The sequence below is a fragment of the Macaca nemestrina genome, chromosome 14, assembly GCF_043159975.1.
Source record: "Macaca nemestrina isolate mMacNem1 chromosome 14, mMacNem.hap1, whole genome shotgun sequence".
NCBI lineage: Eukaryota > Metazoa > Chordata > Mammalia > Primates > Cercopithecidae > Macaca > Macaca nemestrina.
In genome coordinates this window covers 113,942,193-113,968,742 of record NC_092138.1, presented here as the reverse complement: position 1 = coordinate 113,968,742, position 26,550 = coordinate 113,942,193, and the positions used below count along the sequence as shown (strand labels likewise).

Here is a 26,550-nt window from a genome sequence, read left to right as displayed (position 1 = left end):
CTTGTTGCCCAGCACCTCCTATGTGCCAGCCCTGGCTCAGGGCTCGAGACAGTGGGGCCAGAGGGAGGCTCCTGCCCAGGGCGAGCAGGTGTCCAGAAGGGGGCAGCTGCCACTGGCCAGGTGACTCCAGCATGGTACCTTTTTTTTTTTTTGAGACGGAGTCTCGCTCTGTCGCCCAGGCTGGAGTGCAGTGGCGTGATCTTGGCTGGCTGCAACCGCCGCCTCCCAGGTTCAAGCGATTCTCCTGCCTCAGCCTCCCGAGTAGCTGGGATTACAGGTATACACCACCACACCCAGCTGATATTTATATTTTTGATAGAGATAGGTTTTCACCATGTTGGCCAGGCTGGTCTTGAACTCCTTATCTTGAGTGATCGCCCACCTCAGCCAAAGTGCTGGGATTACCGCCACATGGTGCCTTTTAATGATGAGTCAGCCCACTTGAAATATGAATCTATCCTGTTCTGTGGCCCCACCATCCCGTGGAGATGACCTGCCAGCTGGAAGGGCTGTGGAAGCAACGTGCCGCATCCCTTCTCCGTGTAACAAGGGTGCGAATGTGGACACACCTGAGGCGCATTGCTCAGAGACAAGCAGCCCTCCACCGGAACGCTGATCTTCCGCAGCGACCTGGAGGGCGCCGAGTTCTGCGCAGCAATTCCAGGTGCAGCAAGGCCCTGCAGGGCTCCTCTGTGGGCAACATCCTCGTTAGTGTCTTCCCCGCGCCGTCCATTTTTAATGTGTTCTTTGCCAAATGCATTCCTTTTCATTCCACCTCTCCCTCTTCTTTATTTCCCGGCTCCTTTTTGATATTTACTTTTACCTGGACACATACCCACACACAGAAAAACCCTTTTATGCTTTTTTCAGTGACCTTTCCCCCCCCCCCCCCCAGCAGGCAGCACTGGGGGTTCTTTTTTTCTCATCCTTCCTCCTATTTAAAATTTAATGGGTGCCTTTCTGTTCCTCTCTCCTTCAGTCTGCTGTGGGCAACTGCTGAAAGAGGCTATGGCAGACAGGACCACGTTTGGCGAGCTCATTCAGCCCTTTTTTGAAAAGGAGATGGCAGGTAGGCCACGTTCCCACTAACTGTCACGACCTTACAGGCTGCAGAGAGAACTTTCTCTTTGTGCGGCTCTCTGAACATCCAGGGGCTCAGAACTGGGGAGAACAGCTGGGAAATGGAAATTGGGTTTTCTCGTAAGCTAAGGCTCTATTGCCTGTTTCTAGTAAGGCCTCTTGGTGTCTGAGCCCGATCCCCAGTGAGGTGAGTTTGTGGACGTGTGGGGGTTATTCCTGACGGTTTAGAATGTTCCTATTTCTCAAGACTATTTGCTTTTCATAACTGGTACCACTTAAGATTGAGAGCCAGGAGAGGCCACAGACCTCCCAACATCTTTTTTTTTTTTTTTTTTTTTTGAGACAGGGTATCAATCTGTCACCCAGACTGTAGTAAAGTGGTGCAGTCTCAGCTCACGACAGCCTCAACCTCCTGGGCTCAGGTGATCCTCCCACCTCAGCCTCCCAAGTACCTGGGACTACAGGTCCATGCCACCACGCCTGGCTAATTTTTTTGTATTCTTTGTAGAGATGGGATTTCTCCATGTTGCCCAGGCTGGTCTCGAACTCCTGGGCTCAAGTGACCCTCCTGCTTCAGCCTCCCAAAATGCTAAGATGACAGGCGTGAGCCACCACCCCCTGCCCCTACACCCTTTGTTGTTTGGAATATAAAAATACTGTGGGTAAATATTCCAATTTAATCAGCACTCAGAAGCCAGAAGGTTCAGACAGCTTTGGGGATGTGAGTGTTGACTGGCATTGGTCCTCAGCAGTTAGGTGCTCGCCTGTTTGACAGGGGAAGCAGGACCAGATCCTCTTTCCAGGTGCCCTCTGTGACCCACAGTCTGAAGGCATTCCTAAGATCTGACCACCAGCAAGGGCACCTTTGGGAGCATTCTAGTCAGGCTTCCTGAGTCCACAAAGGAGCCACAGAGATGGGACTGAGCTGCTGAGGCCACACAGCCAGTTGGCGGCTGGGCTTCTCTGAATCCTCCGTCTGTCTCTTCCCTGGGGCAGTGAATTTCCCACTCACTCACCCACACCTTCCTCCCCTACACATGCTGCGGCTCCTCCCAGCAATCAGTGCACACCCACTTGTCAAGTCTGACGTGCACACGTGCTTATTGTGAAGAAAGTGAATTCCAGAAGCAGCTGCCATTATCGTGAGCAGTGCGGGCATTGGCTAGGAACCCTCCTGGTGGAAGCTTGTGGCCTTCTCCTACCACTTTCTAGATGGAGCAGGTTGATGAGGAAGCACATGAAAACAGGCTCTGTCCTCTCAGCTATCCGCTGAATGGGCCTCCCGGGGAGATGTGCTGGCCGGCCCTCCCAAGTCCCTCCTTAAGATGTCCTAGTCCGCGGGGCGGAGTTCCAGTGTGTGGAGTAGGAGCCATCAGATGCAATGATCTGTGTAGGCGCAGGGCAGTGAGCGGGTCTGATCCTGAGTGTCTGCAGTGGTCCACAGAATGAGGTGATCTGTGTAGGCGCAGGGCAGTGAGCGGGTCCGGTCCTGGGTGTCTGCAGTGGTCCACAGAATGAGGTGATCTGTGTAGGCGCAGGGCAGTGAGCGGGTCTGATCCTGAGTGTCTGCAGTGGTCCACAGAATGAGGTGATCTGTGTAGGCGCAGGGCAGTGAGCAGGTCTGATCCTGGGTGTCTGCAGTGGTCCACAGAATGAGGTGGAGGTAGGAGGCACCAGGGAGGATGAAAACCAGCACGAGCTCTCATGCTTCCCAGTCTGGTTCAGATTCCAGCGCTGCCTCCACCAGCCATGTGGCACCAATAAACCACCTTGCCCTTCTTGAAGCCCCAGGCTTCCCGCTGACAGGATGGAGGTAGAGGTACCTTCCTGCAGGGTTGTTCTGAGAAGCAGCCCTCATCCACGTGCATAGGGCCTGGGAGGCCACAGGGCAGCTGCTGCTCTTCAAATCCACCTAGCGGCCGGGCGCGGTGGCTTGTCCATCATCCCAGCGGGTGTGGTGATTCACCCCTGTCATCCCAGCACTTTGGGAGGCCAAGGCAGGTGGATGTTTTCAACTCAAGAGCTCGAGACCAGCCTGGCCAACATGGTGAAACCCCATCTCTACTAAAAATACAAAAAAAAAAAAAAAAATTAGCCAAGTGTGGTGGTGGGTGCCTGTAGTCCTAGCTACTCAGGAGGTTGAAGCAGGAGAATCGCTTGAACCTGAGAGGCAGAGGTTGCCGTGAGCCGCCAAGATTGCACCACTACACTCTAGCCTGGGTGACAGAGTGAGACTCAGTCTCAAAAAAAAAAAAAAAAAAAGGCCACAGTAGCAAGCAGCAGCAATGGTGGAGTACCTGTTGCATCCTCAAGCATAATTTCTCTCCAGTTCTCTCCAAATTCCCATTTACTGAGGTGGGGATTAGCACCCTAAAGATTTGTTTAAAAAATAAGTGAATGTGATACCAGATTAACCTAATTTATATAGTTTCAAGTAGTTGCTGGTAGTATTCCATAGTATGTCTGGAAGGTAATTTAATTTCCCACTAACAAGCGTAGTGGTTCAGAAACAGAGACAATGGCCGAGCAGCTGAGGCCATGCCAATCGGCCAATCCCAGGGAAGGGTCTGCAGGAATTCGTTCACTCTTCTTGCAGTTTCCTTGTCCATTTGAACTTTTTTCAAAATATAAAATGACAAAAATAAAGATGTGGGTGGTTTCCAGATTTGCAGCCCTTCAATAATACTAAAATGCACACTCTTGTATGGAGAAACATCCCTGGTGATCTTATTAGGATATACTGAGGCCTGAGTCTGTGGCGATGTCCATGGACAGTGGCAGTGGTGATGCTGTACTGCCGTACGCTCCCACCAGCAGTGTGCACATGCTCATTCCCTGCCTCTCTTTGCCATCTCTGGGTATTGCCAGTGTATTTGTGTTCTGTTGCTTTGTAACAAATGTGGTTTAGAACAACACAGATTTATCTTGCAGTTCTGTAGGTCGGAAGTTCTGAAATCCAGGTATTAGCAGGGCTGTGCTCCTTCCTGGATCACTTGGGAGGATTTACTTCCCTGCCTTTTCCAGCTTCTGGGGGCCATCTCCATGCCTCGGCTCATGGCCCCTTCCTCTGTCTTCAAAGTCCGCAGAGTAGCATTTTCCAATCTCTCTCTCTGACCTCTGCGTCTGCTATCACACCTCGCTCTCTGACTCTGACCCTCTTACCTCCTTCTTATAAGGACGCTTGGGATGACCCAGAACAGTCCAGGATCATCTCCTCATCTCCAGATGCTTCATTTAATCCCATTTACAGAGCCCTTTTTACCATATCAGGGAACATATTCATAGGTGCCAGTGATTAGGATGTGAACATCTTTTTGGGAGGTTTTATTCTGCCTACCATGGCCAGCCATTTGAATCTTTGCCACTTTGTTAGGTGACAAAAGATGTGTTTATTTTTAATTGTGGTCTTCTGATTGTCGGTGAGGTTGGTAAAGTTGAACGTATTTTCAAAAGATAATTGGTCATGTGTATTTTGCCTTTGTGAACCACCTCTCTATAGCCTTGGCCTGTTAACTGTTCTTCTCTTTGCCCATTTTCCAATTAAGCTATTTTTTGGTCCTAATTGGTTTGTCAGTGCTCTTTGCGTATTAGGGTTGTTTACATTTTTCCATTGATTTTTCTTTATTTTATCTCTATGTTTCAAGTCACATTATAATTTGGTAGTTTTAGCAATTGTTGGGAAAGAGAACAGTGACTCCTCACAGCCCTTTAGTTCTCAGGCATCGTGGGATGTCACGGTCACCGAGAAGGTCATATAAGGATGTTGGTTTTTTATGAGGTCATGGAGCACTCGTTCTTTTGGTTTCCTTACCTCCTCTCTCCTACCATTTGACAGCACAGTCTTATCTTCCTCGTCTTATAGGGAGTTGGGCATTTACAGATCCTTAATTAACCATCAGATATGGGCACCATTTTACTGACTTATTCAAACTGTATCTTTTGAGTAAATGGGGCCTATTGTTACTTCCTCTTCGAGAGACAAAAATGAATTTGCTTGAATCAAAGCACATCAACTTTGTACAGAGCCGGCTTAATTCATCCACCACTAAAAGCAAACCCAAGAGTCCTTTCAAAGGTGGTCCGAGCACAGAGTCGTTCTTGTGTTCGTTTTTTGTATTTGGGGGATGCAAAGGAGGCTGACGGCACAATTCCCAATTTTCTGTAAAGTTAGCGAGACCCGGATCACTTCGATCTTCAATGTTTCATGCTGAATTTTTTCTTCCACAGCTTTTTGTTTATTTAGACAATGTACCTCTATACTTTCACTCTTCCTACAAAATTGAAGACACAACAACCACCAATATCATATCTCCCTAACGGAAGCAATAAATTCTGTCATTTCACTAATCCTGATCTTGCAGGGATAACAAAGAATGCATTTACATTCATAACCACTAACAGGGTCTCATTAGTGGGCTGTAGAGAAGCTGCGGAGAAAACCAAAGCGCTCGGCTGGCAGAGCTGGAACCACCCAGGTCTGGCAGGGGCCTGCTTCACCGCCGGCTGAAACAAGAAGAAAATTTAAATGATTCTCCACAGAGGTTGGTTTCGAAGGGAAGGTCAGGCTGAACAGGGAGACTCTGCCTAGCCGACCACAGCCTGCTTATTTCTGAATAAGCCCAGCTGGCTGAGGCCCCCTCCTTCCTGAATTGAGCATTGAGCGTTGGTGACATCTGTGACTCAGGGGTCCCCTAGCCTGCAGGTGTACCCCACTGTTTGGGCTCAAGGGGTGGTGATTAACCACATCCCTTCCCCATACGCTGAGTTCTGAACTCATTAGGAGACAGACCTCAGAGTTTGCTGAGAGCGCAGAATGGATAATGTGGCTGAGATCCCAGGTCACAGTTGGGCTTAACATGCCCCTCTGAGGCCAGGCCTGGAGACAAGCCACCCATTGTATGGCCATACCCCAATGTGGGGACAGGGAGACGGGCCCCCATGCTTGCCCCAGAAAGAGCCCTGACCGAGTGGGGGCAGACGTGGAAGGAAATTCTTATGCGCCGTGGGCCAAGGCCAGCCAGCGGGAGAAGGCAGACCCGGAGGGACTCAGCCCGTCTCGGAGTGACTCCCCACTCTGGGGAAGAGGGAGGCCACAGGGTGAAGGGAACAGTGGAATTCAGCTTCCCAACACTGCCCTGCAGCCAGAAGGGCCCTCCTGAAACTGGAGGACATGCTGCTGTATCCCCTGAGGCCTTCAGAACTTCCAGAAGAGGAGCCGCTGGTTGGTTGCTCCCCCATATACCTTTGGGGAGTCCTTGGAGACGTTCCAGATTCCCCTCTTCAATCCTAGGTCTGTGCTGGGTGCCAGCAGCATTCCTGGGAACATAGGAAAGTACCCAGTCACTCCCCTGCCTGTTAGGAGTTTTCATCTGTAAGGTTCAGGAGCTCAGCAAATGAGATTATTGTACAGACATGGAGACCTCGTCACCATGGGGCAGAGGCCCCTGTCGTCTCTGAGCTTGCAGGTGTCACTGCCAGAACGCCCTACCGTCTAGCCACCAGTGCAGAAACCCCATCCTCACCACTCCCCAAGCCAGGCACTGTAGACTCTTCCTGGGTACCCCCTCATCGCCCTAGTGGGTACCGGACCTCCTTCCCTGGGGACTCCACCCTGCCTGTGCTCCTGGCTGCTGGCCTCCTGCTGGTCTTCCACTGGGACCCCTGCCATTGCAGACTTGTGCCTTCTCTCCAGTCACCTTGGAGCTGCGTGCCCCAGAGATGTGAGCTTTTGTTATTGTGCATCCCCGCCACCCTCACAGTCATGCTCACCACCATCACCGGCTCCGCCGAATAGATCCAGATGTCATCTTTTCCCCGTGGAGCCTCTTGCTCTTATCCCCACTCCAGGCCTCGTGATGTTATGTCCCAGCCGTGACCTCTGCAGACTTAGTTATGTTCTGTTTTTGTCCTCACAGGTGCTGCCAACACCTCCTTCTTTCGAATCAGCAGCAAAATTAATAACTGTGCTGTTTTCCCATCTTTCCACATTTACTGGGCAAAGGACCCCAGGGCCCCATCTTAGCACATCTTCAACCCCTTGATCCCAGGCCCTTGGTGACGGCACTGTGGACAGAGGATTGGGGAGATGCTTATTCTCTGCCTGGACTTTGAAATATATAGGTCTGACCTCCTAAACTCGTTCCGACTTGAGCTGCAGTGAACAGAACAAATTTATTCCCCAGGGCTCCACACTTGGCGTTCTTTATGCAGGCAACCTCCATTAAAGTCACCAGGAGTTTGCTCTGCATACGATAAACAGGGTCGAGCTTAAATCATGCAGCCTTAGTTGCCAGGGAGCTCCTGTCACTTTTACACTAGTACAAAACAAGTAAAAACGATTCTGGGCTTTTGGAAAAAGAAGTTCTCAGCTGTTTCTGTATCATTTAAAATGAGATGGTTGCCGCCGACGGCCTCCAGTGCCACCGTGTGCTACAGCAGTGTGCGCAGATGACCTCTTTCCTCCCGGAACCCAAGCAAAGGCGCTACTAGATCTCAGTTCTCTGCTTAAATCAGCGGTGGCTCACAGTGGCCACCACCGCCAAATAATGTCCTCAGCTCCTTCCCCACAGCTCCATTCCTACCAGAGGGTGTTGGAAATTTCTGAATTCTGGAGGCCCAGAGCTTCCCAAGGAAATTGGCCATATTCTGTCTTTGCCCCTTGGAATGTTGTTTCCCCATTTTCACTTAATATAAAACGATCCCTGCTCATGGGCCTCACTCTGTTGTTCAAACTCACCCAACACAAAGAAGTCTGAAGTCTGCACTGCTTTATTTTTAGCGTTTCTCATGAGAATTTTAGCCATAAATTAGGGTCCAGGGACTGTTGATGGTGGATATAACCTACTCCCAGGTTGCCAGGCCTAATTAATGATACAACGCCGGCTCTTCAGCCAGAAGGCCTGGCTTCTGCCCTGGCCCAGGGAACTGTTCTCATTCTCGTGTGTTGCTTGGACTTCCCCTGGAGAGTAGCTATGCAGGGAAGAGATTAAAAACAGCCGAAGGTGGGTCTTGTCCTTGTTGGTTTCTGTCTTTGCTCCAGAAACCAACATGAGATGAGATGCTCATCTCAGCCTGTCCACAGTGCACTCGGAACGTGCTGGAACTGCATGGTCAGGAGCCCGCCAGCCACGCCACCTCCCCAGCAGTGGGGCTTCTGAGTCAGACTCTAGCTTTTCACATCTCCCGTCTCTCCATACACTCTGCGACACCTGCCCAACTGGTTTGTCAGCCCAGTTACAATGAGCTCCTGACTGGCAGCTGCCCCTGTGGCCCCGCCCCACCAGCATCTCCCAACAGCTAAAGCAGTTCTGTTGTAGGAAGGCTCACATTCCTTGGCACATACCAGACATATCCCGTTCTTATTGTCATGAGAGAAAACAGCTATTTAATTGGTAATGACTTTCCCCTAAAAGCGAAAGTCCTGGTATGTAGAAGAGGTGATGTGGAAGACAGATCATTATCGAGTTGTTACCTGTGCCCCTCCCACACATCCCTACATTTCCTAAATATTTCTGCTGGGAAAGGTCCCTCATGGCCTAATAGAACCCGAGAAAAGGCGGGAGATTTGAGAGAGTTTCAAGAAGCTAATTTGCACCCTTTCTGGTAATGAGGCCTCACCCTAGCAAATGCAGCCATCGTAATACAAACAAGCCAAAGCAGCCACCAATTGGGATGATGATGTGTTTTCAAGAGCCTTCCGTGGGTCCAGATCCCAGGAGGCATGGATCAGAGCTCAACCAAAGTGCTTCATTTTTAAGGGGGAATTAATATTCTCATCACTAAATGCACACTAAAGATCGACAATAGACCAGTTTTTCTCTTTTGTTAAAAACTTGCAAAGAGTTGCTGAGTTGAAAGACAAAGTAAATCTCCCCATCTGAGGAGGTAAGCGGAATGCTATTTCTTGTTTTTAGCAGAGCAGCTTCGGCGAGCTGCAAGCTGTCTTCCCGTGGAGGGGAGACCCTGAGGGACCCGCTGCCCGTTTCCAGCAAGCCTTTGCATGCGGTGTGTTTGTACTCGCTGAAGACAGCGCATGACTCTCTAAATAATTTACCAGTTGATTAATAGACTCACAGGGGTATAATTAGAAGAGGGAGAGACAGTGGGTACAGTAACCGGTACAGTGCTTGGGGGAACAGGAGCCTTTATTTTTTTAAAGAAACTTTCTAGGGTGCTGGGCGTTTGAAGATAAGTTGGGAAGAGCTCAGTGCCTCTTCTCTTTTGAAGTGGAAATAGGACAGTTTGAATCCGTCGAGTTTAATTTTTCACAAGCTTTAGGGGCCCCGCAGTGCAACTCCCTTTTTATTATTGAAAAAACTCTACATTTTTCTTTCATTTTTCTACACACACACACATACACACACACACATGCCGAGCAGTAAGTAATAAACACATTAATTTACTCTTATCCTATGTGGATTTCCTTCGCGTTGCCTCCCCCAGGTGTGCTGGCCTCTGTCCCTTTGGCACCCCCAGCCCACAGCCCCCGCTGCAGGGTGGCCTAGAGGTGGATTAATGGATGCCCCTGTAATTTATGCATTTTAAAGGAACCCTCACCTCAGTCTGACAATGCTTTTGAAGTAGCTCCTTTTTTCAAGTCAAACTTTTGACTTTTCCGCTGGGACTGCTACAAAGATTTCCTTATGGAAACTAGGTAGGAGTCCTTTTCAGCCTGAGAGAAGGCTGTGGCCAAGATAGCCCAGCAGAGCAGGAGGGTGCAAGCGTTGCTTGCATTCTGGGGGCTGGAGGGCCCGGGATGAGGACAGTTAGAGGAAGGGCGAGCACCTTTGCCTATCAACAGGTTTGTGCCTCCCGAGGGGCCTTCTCTTCGGTTTTTTTACACGAGACTTTCATTTTGAAATTGTGCATTGTCTCTCTCCAGTATGAAAATGATGCTTTGCCAGGGGGCAGCCCCGTCACCAAAAGGTCAAAAAGCGTTTGCTCAATGGCTAGTCTAGTGGGGAAACTGAGGCAGTGAGTGATGCTAGATTCATTCATGCATCCATTCAACGACATTGTCTCCCCAAGAAGAATGGGCGCTGCCGGAGTGGGGGCAGGTCTGGCCTGCTTAGCACTGTTCCTTGTCACCTGGCTGGAGCCACCATAGGGGCACAGCCAGATTTTCCTGTTGGGCTGAATGTCAGGTGTTGCTGTGTGTCCGGCATCCAGATTAAAAAAGAAACCAAACCCAGCCCAGACATTTCTGGGGAGTCCAGGGAGAGCCGGAGCGCACAGAGTCATCCTTGCTCTGACCAGAGCTTCTAGAAGCATTTCCCTCTCCGTGGGCAACCCCAACGGCTTCAGAGAAGAGCAAACCTCCAGTGCGCTCAGCTGTGAAATTGTCTCTGACAGGCCTGACCCTGGAGGCCCCGGGCCTTCTTCTCCAGTCGGGAGGTCTCTCGGCGTAGCTGTCTGGGCAGCCCCTGGCATGCCTAGAGCTGTGCTCCTGCCCCTCACAGACCCCCCCAACGGCAGGTGCAGCTTGAAGCCTCTTTCCCTCTGGGAACGTCCTCGCCTGACGGGAGCTGACACGGGTTCTTTCTCACTGGGCTGTGAGCGGGGCCTGCAGAGGCAGGGGCAGGACATGAGGGGTGGGGAAGAGGCGGCCCCAGTGACCCTCTGCAGCCTCTACACCTATGATCGGGGACGTGGGACTTGCTGGGGTTTGTCAACCAGAAGCTGGCTCTGAGGTTTCCTGTGCAAGGGAACTTGGCACAGCCTCATCGGACACGGAGGGAGGGAAGCGGGCACCACACCCTGCAGCTTCACACCTGTCGCTGCTGCTCTGGGTGACAAGGGCACACCCGACAGAAGAAGCAAGATGGGAGCAGAGGGACACGGGAGGGGGAGAGGCGAGGGAAGAGGCTTCCTGGCATACAGAGGGATATACCGGCCCCCACCCCCTCCCTGGGAAGATCCTGGGGAAGCAGGGGATGCGGGAGGCAGGGGAAGGGGAAGGGGAGTCCCTCCTCCTCACCCTCACCGCAGACCTCCTCTGATTGACCCCATCCACGATCTTCATTGCAGAACTCTGACCTCCCCCTAGTCTTTGGTTGGTTTACTGGGAGACAAGACGGCCTCATCTGGGACCTCCCCACCCCAGGATCCCCCCGTTTCTGCTCATGCTGTCTGCTCGGCCGGCCACTTCCAGGGCTGAGGAGCCAGCTCCCGCAGGACTCAGGGTAGGAGCTCAGCTAGGTTAGTGGAAGAGTGAGCCTGTGGCAGTTGACCTGGGTCCCTGTGGTGTGGACAATACCAGGCCAGCCTGCCTCCAGCACCCGGGGCCCAGATGCTGCCCTCTGCTGCCTGCATTTCTATTCGGGTGAGGCCCCTCTCCATGGGCAGCCCTAGCGGCTTCAGAGAGTTAGTTTTTTTTTTGTTTTGTTTTTTGTTTTTTTTTTGAGATGGAGTCTCGCTCTGTCGCCAGGTCGGAGTGCAGTGGTGTGATCTCAGCTCACTGCAACCTTTGCCTCCCGGGCTCAAGCGATTCTCCTGCCTTAGCCTCCTGAGTAACAGGACTACAGGCACCTGCCACCACGCCCAGCTAGTTTTTGTATTTTTAGTAGAGACAGGGTTTCACCATGTTGGCCAGGTCTTGATCTCTTGACCTTGTGATCCGCCCGCCTCGGCCTCCCAAAGTGCTGGGATTACAGGCGTGAACCACCGTGCCCGGTCCAGAGAATTAGTCTTGAAGGAACAAAGAGCAGACAGGTCACAGGGGGCAGCATGCAGCCTGAAGGGTTTCTAGAAGGCAGGCGAGTGACTATCACTCCCAGATGGGAGGGGCCGTGGCTACAGGTCAGGGCTCAGAATCACACAGACTTGGTTCCCATTCAGACTCTGCTTCCTCCCAGCTGTGCTACTGGGCAAGCCATGCACCCCGTCAGAGCTCCCTTCAGTTTTCCTAGGATCCCATTTGTTGGCTTGCTCTGTATAAAGGGAATTGTGTCTGTAATTCACTAATTACTTACTATGGTCACTGGTTACAATCACTGACTACTCACCATGATTGTGAACAAGAATGGAGTTGCCATCGTCATCATCTTAGTGGTAGTAATGGTACTCACAGCAAGTCCTGTCGGGTGTGAATATATTTTATATATGGGAGATTTTTTATATTTATTTATTTCCTGTGACTGCTACCAGCTTTGGGGACCCGGTCCCTGCAGTAACTGGGAACTGACAGAGCTCAAGTTTGCATTACTCTGATGCTCGGTGATATGGTTGGCTGTGTCCCCACCCAAATCTCATCTTGAACTGTAGTTCCCATAATCCGCACTTGTCGTGGGAGGGACCCAGTGGGAGGAAATTGAATCATGGGAGTGGTTACCTCCATGCTGTTCTCATGATAGTGAGTTCTCACGAAATCTGATGGTTTTGTAAAGGGCTTTCCTCTGCTCTGCCCCTTCGCTCTGCACTTCTCCTTGCTGCCTCTATGTGAAGAAGGACGTGTTTGCTTCCCCTTCTGCCATGATTGTAAGTTTCCCAAGGCCTCCCCAGCCTCGCCGAAGTGTGAGTCCATTAAACCTCTTTCCTTTGTAAATTACCCAGTCTTGGGTATGTCCCCCAGTTATCTCTTGTAGCCTAACAAGCTACCCTCCAAGTTAATGGCATAAAATGACACTGAGTTTATTATGCTCCTGATTTAGTGGGTCAGGGTTTGGGGCAGGACATGGCAAGGAGGCCTCGACTCTGCTCTATAGTGACTTGGGCTTAGGTGGGTTGCCTTGAACTGCCTAAGAGAGCTGGGCTGGCTCACCCGGGGACTTACATCTGGATCTCAGTTCTGGCGTCAGCTTGGTTCCTTGGTTCTTCTCCACGTTACATCTGCCAGGATGGTGTGTCCAAGACAGATTCTTCATCGCCATGTCTGGTGCCTGGGAGGGCACACTTAGAATGGCTGGGGCTGGTCAGGCATCTTCCCTCCTCACAGCCTCTCCCTGGGGCTGGCTTCACCTGTCTTTTTACATGGTGGCTGGCTGCTCCTGGCTCAAGCACTCCACAGAGTTCAAGGGCGGCAGCGGTTGGGGTGGAAGGTGGGGCCAGCGGCCAGGCATCCCATGACCTCACCGCAGATACCCCAGCATACACTTCTGTCTGATTCTATTCATGGAGCTTGTCACTGGGGCCAGTCCAGGTTCCAGGGAGGGGATTGAGACACCGGCCCCCTCCCGGCCCCTGCCCTGGGAAGAGTAGCAAAGAAGGCGTGGCCATCTTTCATCTCCCACACCGGGGAAGGCTTGATGTGAGCATTTCAGTTTTGTTCAGGATGGGCTGCCCCACGTGCCTGGGAGGCAGCCACAGCCTAAGCAGCCCTCAGGAGCTGGGTCCCCAGGCGACATCGGGTGCCACATAAGGGCCTACTAATACCTCCGTGGCTTTGGAGCCCAATGCTGTCCTCATGAGGAACAGGAAGCCCTGGCTAGGAGGTAAAATGAGTCGCCCAAAGGCAGGTTGCAAGTGGAATGCAGATTGCAGGGCATAGTTCGGGCCTCTAGTCCTCGTGATCACAGTGCTCCTCCTCCTAAAAGTCAGGTGGCAGCAAGCAGCCCCAGAGCTGGATTGGCTGTATGCAAATCCAAGCTCCACTCCCTGTGAGCTGTATGGCTGTGGGCAAGTCACTTCCTCTTCCTGTGCCTTGGTTTTCTAATCTGTAAAATGGGATTCTGTGGCTACTTCTTTCGTAGGGAGAAAACTACATGAATTAATATTTGAATCAGAACAAAGACAGGCTTAGAACAGGGCCAGGCTCATCATATGCACTCTAGCATACATGCTTGGTGAGTCAATATACTATTGTATCTTTTCTCTCCCAGGGCACTGGGCTCATGGTTCTGCTTGCTGCTGACTTTCTTCTCATAGATTGTGTGGGCTATGGCATCCTCGCTGCCCTTGAGATGTGGGAGGAAAAAAACTGATTCTAAGCCCTGAATTCATTAAAATGGAAGGAAAATCATGTTCCTTAAACTCTTTGATCTGCAGTGTACACTTAGTGAATACATCATACTTTAAAACAATCCAGTTCACACGCAGACTAGCTGACCTCTGCTCATTTTCCCAGATACTTTCATATTCCACTGAAAGATGTAAAAATGTACTTTAAAATAAGAGGAATTATCAAATCATTCTGCACAGTGTGGCTAGCTGAGCTTTTCTAATAAAGAAGTCTTACTGATTTGCTAAGTGATGTACCAGTTGTTTATAGAAGAATGTCTATTTTTGAATGGTCTCTTTTGTCACCTAAAACTTCATTTGAAAGGGACAAACTGGCCAGGCGTGGTGGCTCATACCTATAGTCCCAGCACTTTGGGAGGCTGAGGCGGGCGCATCACCTGAAGTCAGGAACTCAAGACCAGCCTGGCCAACATGGCGAAACCCCATTTCTACCAAAAATACAAAATAAAATTAGCTGGGCCTAGTGGCACGCTCCTGTAATCCCAGCTACTCATGAGGCTGAGGTAGGAGAATCTCTTGAACCCAGGAGGTGGAGGTTGCAGTGATCCAAAATTGCACCCCTGCACTCCAGCCTGGGTAACACAGCGAGACTACTCCATCTCCAAAAAAAGAAAAAAAAGAAAAAGGGGACAAACCAAAATGTTCACTATTGGGCATCTCTGCCCCTCAGGTAGATATGTCAACGCCATGTGGGCACCTCAGTGTTGTCTTTGCCTTTTGCCCGAGTAGACGTGGTAAAGAAGGGAGTGACAGAAAGTGGGTGGCCCTCTCCAAGGGAGGAGGGGCACAACGTGGCCTCCTAGTCTGCAGGGCACCCAGGGCTGATGTACTTACTTCTCTGGACTTGACAGAAAATCCAATATTAAAACATTATTATTTCCTGGCACCATTGTCTGCCAGGCAATTTTAAATGTTGTTAAGCAATAGAGGTATCAGAGTAGAAATGTTGGCGTCTAAGGAAACCATGGAAGATGTCTATTTCATCTCCTACTTGGGGAACCAAGGCCCAGCCAAATGGGGGTTTGTCTGGGGCAAGTGACTTGAGTTTACCAAAGAGCAAGCTAGATCCGGTGGGCCTTACCCTCCCTTAGGAATCACAGGGTGCGGCCGATGGAACAATCCCGGTTTCTCCTCATTATCTTCTCCAGGTTTGGAAATGTTCTGTGCGTTGCTGGCAGCGTTCACTTGGGGGGTGCAGAACCCATGTTCCACCAGCAGGTGGTAGTAAATAACAAACAAACGGCTTCACCAACGGAAACACCTGGCGCCAGGTCCTGGCACCGGGGCGCTGCGGGGCCTTCAGGGCACGCAGGATTTCTGGCGACAGCATCGAGAGGAGCTTGCAGGCCCAGCTGCCGGGAATCCGTGCCATCCTGAGAGTGATGGCCTCCAGAGATGGGAGGCGTTCAGCTTTCCTTGAATTAAGTCAGGGCCTGGGCACACCTCCCAGCAGCCTAGAGTAGAGACCCTGGCGGGATGCAAGCCCCGCTTCTTTCAGGCACCAGGGTGTGTGAAATGAAAATTAAAAACAAAACCAAAAGCAACCCCCTTTCCTCCTCCGCAGTCGTGTTCCTTTTCTAAGATTCCCTGGACCTCCTGGATCCTATTGGGTCCCCTTCAGGAGGGGTGGGACCCGGGGACCCAGGGACCAGGAACTGTGCTGGGAGGAGAAAGAGGAGCAAATGCCAGCCTCCCCCCGTGAACACTGATGTTCACCTTGACGTCGATTTCTGTTTTCTGTTTTCTTTTTTCTTTTTTTTTTTTTTTTTTTTGAGATGGAGTCTCCCTCTGTCGCCCAGGTGGAGTGCAGTGGTGCGATCTCGGCTCACTGCAAGCTCTACCTCCCAGGGTCACACCATTCTCCTGCCTCAGCCTCCCGAGTAGCTGGGACTACAGGCACCCGCCACCACGCCCGGCTTATTTTTTGTATTTTTAGTAGAGATGGGGTTTCACCGTGTTAGCCAGGATGGTCTCGATCTCCTGACCTCATGATCTGCCTGCCTCGGCCTCCCAAAGTGCTGGGATTACAGGCGTGAGCCACTGCGCCCAGCCAACATCAGTTTCAAGGAGGGCTTGAAGAAGGAAAGAAGTTACACGGGGCAGCTTGAAGCAAATGTGAGGGGTGAGCAGAGGGAGTGTGGGTGCGGTGTAGGTATGTAGGTGTGTTTGCTAAATGTGTTTGTGTAATGAGGCTGTGTGCTTCGCTCATGTACTGTGTGTGGATAGGTGTTGTGCATGTGGGGGGCTGTAGGGGTGTGGGGTGTGTAATGTGTGTGTGTGGGTGTTTGTAGCTGAGTGCATGAGCACATATGTGTGTGCGCGTGCCTGTGTGTGTTGTAGTGTTTCAAGTGTCGTGAGTAGACATGTATGTAGTGTGTGGGAGAGTTTATGAGTGTGCATGGAGGGGTGGCGTGTGCAGGGCATGTGCAAGGGTGTATGGGGAGGTACTCAGCTCTTTCCAATTTGCCCTGGGCTGCCAAGGAGGGTCACACGGCTTATCACAGGTCTAGCAATCAACCTTGGCATGTTTTTTCCTTTAAGCCACTGGCTGAAGGAGCTATTTCCTTTGCTCCACTTTTTGTCCTATCTTTGTGTGCCACCCCCAGCAACCTTAGTGCCCCTCATATCTTCTCCCTCAACAGCCTCCGAGACAATAACTGATGGGCCGAAAGCCAAGGTCCCTGCAGGGCTGGTTCTGCGGTGCAGTGCGGACAGCAGGCGGCGGCATGGCGCAGCAGGAGGGGCCTCCGTGCCTGCTGCAAAATTGCAAGCTGGGTTGGGTGCGCTCTCCGGCCCCTTTCCTGCTCACACCCATCAGCCCTGGAGCTGGATGTGACTGAGGGTGACTGAAGCCAGACCTGCAGCCCGGGAGGAGACAGTGCCGCCCAGTTCCATCTCATCGGTGTTGGGACTCCTGTCCCGAGCCGTGGAACTGCTGTGCAGGAGGGAGCCTGATGGGATACTGGGCCTTTAGACAGGACTCCTTCCCCTTCCAGACAGGAGGGTGGGCCACGGGCCCGCGGTCGGGGGTGGAGGGGCTGGGAGCATCCCACTTGCCACCATGGATCCCCATCTTACCCCCATGCCAAGCCCCAGGCACACCCAGCCCCGCGGGGAATAAATGGATTGAGATTTTAATGACCCAGAGGTCAACTCGAGGACTGCCATCTTTTATGGAAGATCTTGAGAGAAAAAAAAAAAACAACGAAACCATGTGGTGTGGTGTTATGAAACAATGGGATACTCATATCTTGCACTTGGCTAAATTTAGGGTTGACAGGACATTCCAGAGAGGTAGCCCTTGGCGGTAGCTTGTATGAAGGGTGAGATGTTAACTGTCAAGCCCAGAAATCAAGCCTGAGGCATCGACTTAATGGTGAAAGACTTTAGACCACGCTGAAAAATCTCTATCTGAGAGGAGGAGAAAGGGTAAATGGACAGCATTATCAAGGGGACTCGAAACTTCTGGCAGAGCACAGTGAACCAAGGAGCAGCCCGTTCTCAGCTTTGTGCTAAGCTGGCTGGTCAGACCACGCGGGGCTGGAAACGTGAGTCTGTAGCTGACAGGAAAAACCAAACAAGCCACAGCAAAACAGACACCGAGCCTCAGAGAGGCTGGGACACAGGTGGGTTTTAGGGAAATTACACTAAAGGCGGCGTCTTCAGGGTTCGCCCCTCACCCCTCAACCCGCGTGCCGCCCCTGAGAAGAGATGCTGACTGGGAAAGGTCGGTAGCCTCAGAGCAGCACCCGGTGGGGTCTGTTGCTTGTCTTGACCCAGCTGGGAGAGCCCTACCATGACACAGGATCCCTGTGCGCTGGGAGAGGACCAGTGCAGCCCCTCAGCCACGCAGCCCCAGTGAGGAACTGTGAGCAAAAATGTGTTGCTGTTCCGTATAAAAGGTTAAAGGACTCTAATGAGGAGCTTTCACAGGACTGCTAACACAGGCAGATGTGGGCAAAGGCCCGTGATGCCAGGCTTCTGGGCAGAGCTTCCAGAACCGATGGAGTTACAGGACGGCCGGAGGCCACCCACACTGCAGGTCCCCCAAAAGGGAGAGCCGCCCATGGCCTTCGGGGAGATTGTGTCCTTTGTGGCTTTAGGAACGGTCTCTCACAGGGGCCATTTCAACCTATTTTAGGCGTTAAATTGTTTCCTTTAAAAAAAAAAAACCACATTTTTAGTGGAAAACTTTAAACACATCAAAAAAGTAGAGAGAATAGAATAATGAACCTGTGGGACCCATCGCTAGTGTAATGAACCTCACGTGCTTGTGGCCACCCTTGTTGCATCTAGAACCACCCTCTCCTACCCCAGAGACCTCTCCCAGCAAACCCCAGGTGCTAGTGCTCATTCTTTTGGCTGCATATTTAATTCGCGAGTGGGTGATCACGTAGAGATGAATGGAATGACTGAGAGGAAGGGTCTCCCTTGGTTATTTTCTGTTGCCGCAGGACCTGATTCAGTGCTTGGTGAGAAAAATCCTTAAGTTCTCTGGCCCATGAACACTTGAGGAACTAAAGAACTTCCTGGTTTTTGGAAATGGTTCTCTTTTTTCCTTCCCTCCCTCCCTTCCTTCGTGTTTATTAGGTGCTTTCCATGGGCCCAGTACTGTGCCGGGTGCTGGGGTATAGCAATGAGCCTGACCCTACTAGGGGGATCGCTGCTTTCGTGGGGTGGGGGTTGGGGTGGGAATGCAGGTATTAAACAGATACTACATCAGTTGTTACTGATGTGCGCTTGTGATGAGGCCTTCCGGGAAGTCTAACCGCAGAGCCTGCATTTCCTGATTCCTGCAAAGAGGGGTTTGTTTGGTTTTTGGCTCAAAGTTGGAACCAGTGTGAGCATTCCGTTTCTTCCTCAATCTTTTGGAAACTTGGCCCTCCCTGCCTCCGACGTCCCCAGCACTTCCTACTTCTGTGACCTCTGCTTTCCTGCCCAGTTTGTGTTGCATTACATCTGGGTCCTCTTATCTCCACCACCCTGGGCTCCATGAGCAGAGGGATTGGGTCCGATTCATGGACCATCAACTGGTGGCCACCCTTCTCCCTCCTTCTCTCTCTGTCTCTGTCTCTCTCTCTGTCTCTGTGTGTGTGTATTTGTATATGTAGCATGTATATATGTATATATATTAATATGATTAGATATGAATATATGTTTAAATTAGACCATATATACAAGTCATTGATTTACCTGCTTTTTTCTCATTCTGTCATAGACTTCTGCCTCGACCTGTCATAGATCTCTTTCCAAGTTAATATAGAGATTATTTTTAAAAGGTGGTCTAATATTCTATTACAGAGATGTACCTTCTTTGATTTAATCTGTCCTCTATTGATGGACATTCTAGATCATTTCCAATTGTCACTATTATAAACAACACTGAAATGGACATCTTTGTATACACATCTTTTTCCCCTCTGGGCTATTATCTCTTAGGTTCAAGTTCCTAGAAGTAAGATCGCTGGGTCAAAAGACATGTACATTTTAAATTTTGATGCAGGTTGGGAAATTCTCTTTAGAAATCTTTGTCAACCAACAGAAAAACAAAAAACAAAAACTTCATTGTATTTCTGTCTGGCCTTCCATTTTTCCCGTGAGTCAGATTTCTCCCCAGTTGAGAAACTTTGCTCTTATTGGTTCGTCAGTGGCCAGTGTGAGGAACTCAGGGGCTCCAGGCCATTGGGTAATGAGGCAGCAGGACAGTTGGGGGTGTTATGGGCCAGGATCATGGGCCTGATCTCCAGCTGACTAGATGACCTTAAGTGGGTCACTTAAACCACAACCTCTTTGGGCCTCAGTTTCCTAACTTTCAAACAAGAGGTTAATGGCATGACCTTCCAGGCCCTCAGAAAGCTATGGCTCCAAAGTTCAGACCACCTGCAGTGCAGCTGGGTTTCCAAGCCATACCTGATTATTGGAGATGACACTCAGAAAATATTTGGTCCAAATAATTCTCACCCCTGAACAGCGGAGGCCTTCGTGGGCCTAGACTATTAGCGGGATCCGCCATTCTGATCCCAGCCAAATGCGGCCCCCTTAGAAGCCGTCCTAGGCCCAATGAAAGCAGCAGCCTCCCATCATTTGGTTGATTTTCTTCACAGTACTCATGACTCTCAGAAATGGTTATTTGTTACCTGGGTAATGTTTGTTTCCCAGAGACAGCGTGAATTTCAGGAGCCCAGGAGCCTTGGCAGTCAAGCTTGCTGTGTAGCCCGTATCCCATGTCAAGCACAGTGCCTGGCACAGCCCAGATGGTCAGCGACTACCCACTGGGTGAATCGTGGGGGAAGGATTATTTCTGTATTGGTTTCTTCTTTCCGTGAAAATATCTGTAAATATTAAGGATAAGCCTGGACTGGAAGGCTCTATGGCAGATTCTTACCCCACATTGTTTTAAATCAGTGTTTATTCATCCTGGCAAGAAAACACAAGGTCTCTGGATCAGAGGACAGACCAAATTCATTCACACAGTAATCTCAGAGCTGGCTCCCCACGCCCAGGTCCTCACAGGCAATGTGGAAAGAGCCAAGTGCACCCCGAGTGTACAGGGGGTCTATAGCAGGAGGGGAGCCCCAACATTGTGACTCTTGGAGCTTATGCGGGACAACATGCCAGCTCCCTCCCGAGCTTTACCCTGGAAGGAACTGACTCCAACTCCAGAGGAGAGGAGGAGGAGATCACTAGGTTTACAGCCCTTTGAATGTAAACAAATGTCTCGGGGCAGAGGTCCCTAAGTCTCTCTGGCGGTCTCTGTCTTTAACTTCCAAGGCTGTTCTTAATCTGTCATCCTTTATCCCAGGTGCCAACAGTCTTTGCTGAGACGCCCTGACCACGGGCAAGCATGAAAATATTCATGAAGCATCACTGCCCCACACACATCTCCTGAATTGAAAAGTAACAGCCGCCACCTCTGAGTGTCAGCTATGTGCTGGAATTGTAAATGTGGTGTGAGCTGGTCACGATGAGTCCTGTTATCCTCTTTCAGCAGATAGGAAGCTGAGACTCGGAGACTGAGAGACTGCCTGGAGATGAGACAGCAAGGAAGGGAAGAGCTGAGATGAGACCTAGATTTGTGAACGCCCCAAGCCCATGTTCTCCTCCCTACCACCTGGCTTCCCCAAAGTCTGGTCAAGTTGGTTTTTGTTTTTTTTTTGTTTTTTTTTTTTGAGACGGAGTCTCGCTCTGTCGCCCAGGCTGGAGTGCAGTGGCGCGATCTCGGCTCACTGCAAGCTCGGTCAAGTTGGTTTTAACAGAGTTGATTAGTTGCAGTGAAGCATTTGAAAAACCCTTCTATTTATTCAACATCTACTATGTGCCAGGCATTGTTCTAGGCAGGGAAAAGTGAGAGAGACATGGTCCTTTGTTCTGATGGGACCCACCCATGAGAGAGACGCAGACATTAAAGAAAGAATCACCCAGAGAGAAGTACCCTTGTGATAACAAGGATGGCAAGTGAGGGAGGATGAGAAGTGCAGGCTGAGGGCTGTCCTTAGAGACTTCCCTGGGGAGGGAACATCCCACCGTGGCCCTGAGGCTGAGTTTGAAGGCTGAACCCAGGCAGGGTGTGGGAGAAGGGTGTTCCGGATGGAGGAGGTGGCACATGCGAAGGGAGGTGCAAGCTGGGAAGATTCACCTGGGAGGAAGGCAGGGCGCAGACCTTGCCCTGGAAAGGAGACCGCTGTTTATCCTCAGAGCACTGGGGGGCCACTGCAGGTTTGAAGCAGGGGAAGGGATGGGATTCACTGAAGTGACTTCTCATTCATGCTAGGTAGCCAGATGTTCTCGTGAAAGCAAAACCCTTTTCTGCTCTTTCCTGGGGACTGGGGAAGAAAGGATGAAGGACTTGAGAGAGAACACATTCAGGGAGATGCAGATTGCCTAGAATTAGGTTTATGGTTTTTTGGTGACAAGGGCAGTAACCCAGCAAGTCACGGCCACAGTGGTAAACGGCTGGTAGTGATTTTTGTGCATCTCTTCCTTCCATGTTCACCTGGCTGTCAGCCTGGGGGGCCCTGTGGAAGGTTTCAAATGTATGCTTCAGGCCGTCTTGCCAGACCCCCGGGCAGTCGATAGGAGGGCAAGCAGGCAGCTTCCAGAGAAACTGCCGAACTCACTGCCACCACACCCCTAGGAACCAGTTCCAATCGGGGCCACAGTCATAGCAAACAATGGTAATATTTACCAAGTATTTCTGGAAAAATGAGTGCAAAGTGCAGGAAACGCAGTGCAAATTGCTAGAACGCAGTACATTAGCAACATAGGACATTTAATGAGTCTGGGAAGAGAGGTATGAATTTCAGGAAAATGTCAATTGCCACAATGTAAACAAGAGGCTTCTCAATATCTCATTCTCCGTAGGACTTTATTTCAGTCTTTGGTTATAACTAGTTCTGTGATTCTTGGGAGAGACTTCATTCTCAGCATCAAGGAGGGGGAAATTGGAGCATTTGGGGAAAGAGAGGAGTGGGGGTTGCTAGTGCATCACAGACTAGCAGAGAGCTTTGGGGGCACTGGCACGATCCCATTTGAGGAAAACTGAAACTGCAGCTGGGGCTGATGTGCTTCCAGGAAAAGTGTTTGCTGTAAAAACTGGGCCCTTAGTGGGTGCTGTGGTCTGAATGTGTCCTCCCAAAATTCATATGCTAAAATCTAATCCCCAAGACAATGATTTAGGTGGGACCTTTGGGAGGTGGTGAGGTCACAGGGCGGGGGCCCTTGTGGATGGGATTAGTGCCCATATAAGGGAGACCCCAGAGAGACTCCTCACCTCTTCCACCAGGTGAGGATGAAGCAAGAAGGCACCATCTGTGAACCAGAAAATAGGCCCTTTCCAGGCGCTGAATCTGACTTGATCTTAGACTTCCCCGGCACCCAGTTTATGGGATTGTGCTATAGCAGCCCAAATGGACTAAGACAGGGGGACAGCTGCTCACATCTCACTGGGTTGCAGGTGGGGATGGTGTCTTGTCCAGGAAAGGGAGACTGAGGTCGAGGTCAGCCAGTGCATTTCCTGTCTCATGCAGCCCTGTTGCTGGGGACCGAGGAGGGACCTGGGAAATAGGCACTGACAGCCTTGTCCCAGTGGCTCTACCTAGACCCACTTCTTCAGCAGCTCAATCTATGGTCAAGTAAGGTCAGGAAGCCCAGGACCCATGGGCTACAGGTCAGCAGAGGGCTCACTTGTCCCCCTTCTCTGCAGTTCCTGACAGCCTCCTCATGAAGGTGCTGAGCCAGCGTCTGGACCAGCAGGACTGCATCCAGAAAGGCTGGGTGCTGCACGGCGTCCCACGGGACCTGGACCAGGCACACCTGCTGAATAGCCTGGGCTACAATCCCAACAGGTGAGCGGCCTCAGCCAAGCCCGCAGCCCTGGCCAAGCCCCTGGGCACCCCCCCTCCAGGGCTCAGCTGAAGGGGTCCAGGTTACACAAGCCTTCACGTGTTCCTGAAGTGGAATGTCTCCTGGTCACCCCCATTCCCACTCACCCCATCTGCCCGGTGGACTAGGAGTCAGGCTTGGGTTCAAATACTGGCTTTCACTCTCCTTGCTGGACCCTCATCTGTAAAACAGTAATAAATACCAGTCTTGCCTTCTTTGGGAAATTGTTATACAAATCAACTGATGTTTTCTTCTACTATTTTTACAGTTTCATTTTTACATTTAAATCTTTGATGTAGCTGATACTTATTTTGACGTGAGTAGGCAGTATGAGTCGCCTTTTTTTCCCCCCAAATGGTTAACCATTTGTTCGGACTGTTGACTATCATTGGATGTTCTGTCTTCCCTCTACTAGTTTGAACTTGAGAGCTCATCGCAATTGTATATATTGTGGAGAGCAATGAAGCCCACCCAAGTAAAAGCAAACAAAGGCTATTTAGTCTGAGCTTGCAATAGCAAGGGGTCAGCCACCATTGCTTGGCGTTTTGGCAGAGACTCACAGGCAGGCAGCAGAGGTGACAGCATTCTAGTGGAAGGTGGGAAAAGCTTCGGTTCTACTGTGCCCCAATTGGAGGCTGTTGGCTTGGGGAAGCTGGGTGGGCTAACTAGAGGCGGGGCCTCCTATGTGATGGGTTAAGGGAACATATTTGGCTTTCTCTGGTTGGTCCTACCTTGCAAATGGTGGGAAAAATGAGGGAAGCTATCAAGTCCTGATCAAGTCCTGGCCCTTTGGGGCTGATTGCTGCAGCGATTGTGGTCTGACTCCCTGGGCAGGTTGCAGGTTGTGGGTTCCAGTTCTGTTTTTATATATGGTCTGACCATCGTCAAACTGTGTGTTTAGTCTCTCAATATACTGGGCCTGTGTCTGAACTTTCTCTTGTCTGAATGTCTATTTCTGCAGTAGTACCACTCTGTTTAACTGCTTTACTTTTGTCATATATTATATTTCAATAGTCAATGCAGGGTAAGGCCCTCTCATTAATCTTTATTGTCTATTTTATATATTTATTATTCCAACTGAAAACTATAGTGATTTTATCATGTACAAAAAGAAACTGCCATTGAAATTTTAGCTGGAATTGCCTTAGATTTTCAAATTGATCTGTGATATGATTTGGCTCTGGGTTCCCACCCAAATCTCGTCTTGAACTATAATCCCCACATGTTAAGGAGGAACCTGGTGGGAGGTGATTGGATCATGGGGGCGGTTTCCCCCATGCTGTTCTCTTGATAGTGAATGAGTTCTCATGAGATCTGATGATTTTAAAGTGTGGCACCTCCCCATTTGTTCTGTCTCTCCTGCTGCCATGTAAGATGTGCTTTGCTTCCCCTTTACCTTCTGCCATGACTGTAAGTTTCCTGAGGCCTCCCCAGCCATGTGGAACTGTGAATCAATTAAACCTCTTTCCTTTATAAATTACCTAATCTCAAGTAGTTCTTTATAGCAGTGTGAAATGAACTAATATTACACGTTACAGTTTGACATGGCTATATCCTGTCTTTGCTTCTAGTGAAAATATCAACACTTCCTTGGGTCTTGCATTTTTTATTTTTTTTCTAGGTGTATTACCTCTTGTTCTTCTTACTGATATTATAGTAAGATCTTTTCATTCCGTATTTTCTAAGTGGGTTTTTCAAGAGTGTAGAAAAGACATTGATTTTGGCTTACTTATTTTGTACTCCAGCCACCTTCTCAAACCCTCCTACTGTTTTGGATAGTTTTTCAGTTGATTCTCTTGGGTTTTTCAGGTAGATGATCATGTCATCTACAAATACTCATCCTTTTGCCTCTTCCTTTTCAATATTTATACTTTTCATTTTACTCTTGTTGGGCGGTACTTTCAGAACAGGGTGTCATGATCGACAGGGTGGTTTTTCCTGACCATAAGGGCTGTCCTGGTACTGCTGACATTAAGGTGCTACTGGCTTTTGGTTTGAAGTGCATACAATTTGTATGAAGTTAAAGAAGTATAGCACCGTGATTTAAAATCTCTTGTTAATGTTGAATTTTATCAAGAGCTTTTCAGCATCCTTTAAAATTATTTTTTCTCTTTTTGACATATTGATATTATAAATTATGTTAATAATAGTAAGCCAATCTTTTGTTCCTATAATAACTGGTTTGGTCATGGCATATTGTTCTTTCATGGTATATTATTCTACTGCTTGTGGCAGATAGAATTTTGACCCTTATGACCTTTACCCCCTGCTGTCATGCCTCTGAATGTATATTATATGACAAAAGGGACTTTGCATATATACTTAAGATTACTAATCAGTTGACCTTAAAATAGAAAGGTCAACCTGGACTATCTGGGTGGGCCCAGAATAATCACACAAACCCTTAAAAGCAGAGTTCCCTCCTGACTGAGGGCAGAAGAGGAAGTCAGAGAGATTTCTAAGCATGACATAGCATTGGTGGCTCAAAGATGGGGGCCATGGAAAATGTGAGAAGAAATTAATTCGACCAACAAACAGTGAGCCCCAGGTGAGAACTACAGCTCTGGCTTGACCTAAGTCCAGTTAGACTCATACCAGATTTCTGACCTACAGAAACTGTGAGATAATACATTTGATTATCTTTTTTTCTTTTCTTTCTTTCTTTCTTTTTTTTTTTTTTTTTTTTTGAGACGAGTATCAGTCTGTCGCCCAGGCTGGAGTGCAGTGGCATGATCTCTGTTCACTGCAACATCTACCTGCCAGGTTCAAGTGATTCTCCTGCCTCCTCCTCCTGAGTAGCTGGGATTACAAGTGTGTGCCACCACGCATGGCTAATTTTTGTATTTTTATTAGAGACGGGTTTCACCATGTTGGCCAGGCTGGTCTTGAACTCCTGACCTCAGGTGGTCCACCCGCGTTGGGCTCCCAAAGTGCTGGGATTACAGGTGTGAGCCACTGCACCTAGCCAAATATGAGTATCATTTTTTTCTTTTTTTTTTTCTTTTTTTTTGAGATGGAGTCTCGCTCTGTCTCCCACGCTGGAGTGCAGTGGTGCGATCTTGGCTCACTGCAAGCTCTGCCTCCCAGGTTCATGTCATTCTCCTGCCTCAGCCTCCTGAGTAGCTGGGACTACAG

The 26,550-nt window shown here is 49.8% G+C and overlaps 1 protein-coding gene across 5 annotated transcripts in view; it reads left to right on the top strand.

The window, feature by feature from the left end:
* Window positions 1-26,550, top strand: part of LOC105464067 (adenylate kinase 8) — a 156,816-nt gene that overhangs the window by 62,410 nt on the left and 67,856 nt on the right. For 4 of the 5 annotated variants that reach the window (XM_011711731.3, XM_071078536.1, XM_024787448.2 and 1 more), the window contains 2 exons: window positions 980-1,069; window positions 23,237-23,378. In XM_011711731.3, the coding sequence (XP_011710033.1) occupies window positions 980-1,069; window positions 23,237-23,378 (232 nt within the window). The remainder of the gene's footprint in view (window positions 1-979; window positions 1,070-23,236; window positions 23,379-26,550) is intronic. The other variant, XM_011711732.2, reaches the window with a different exon arrangement.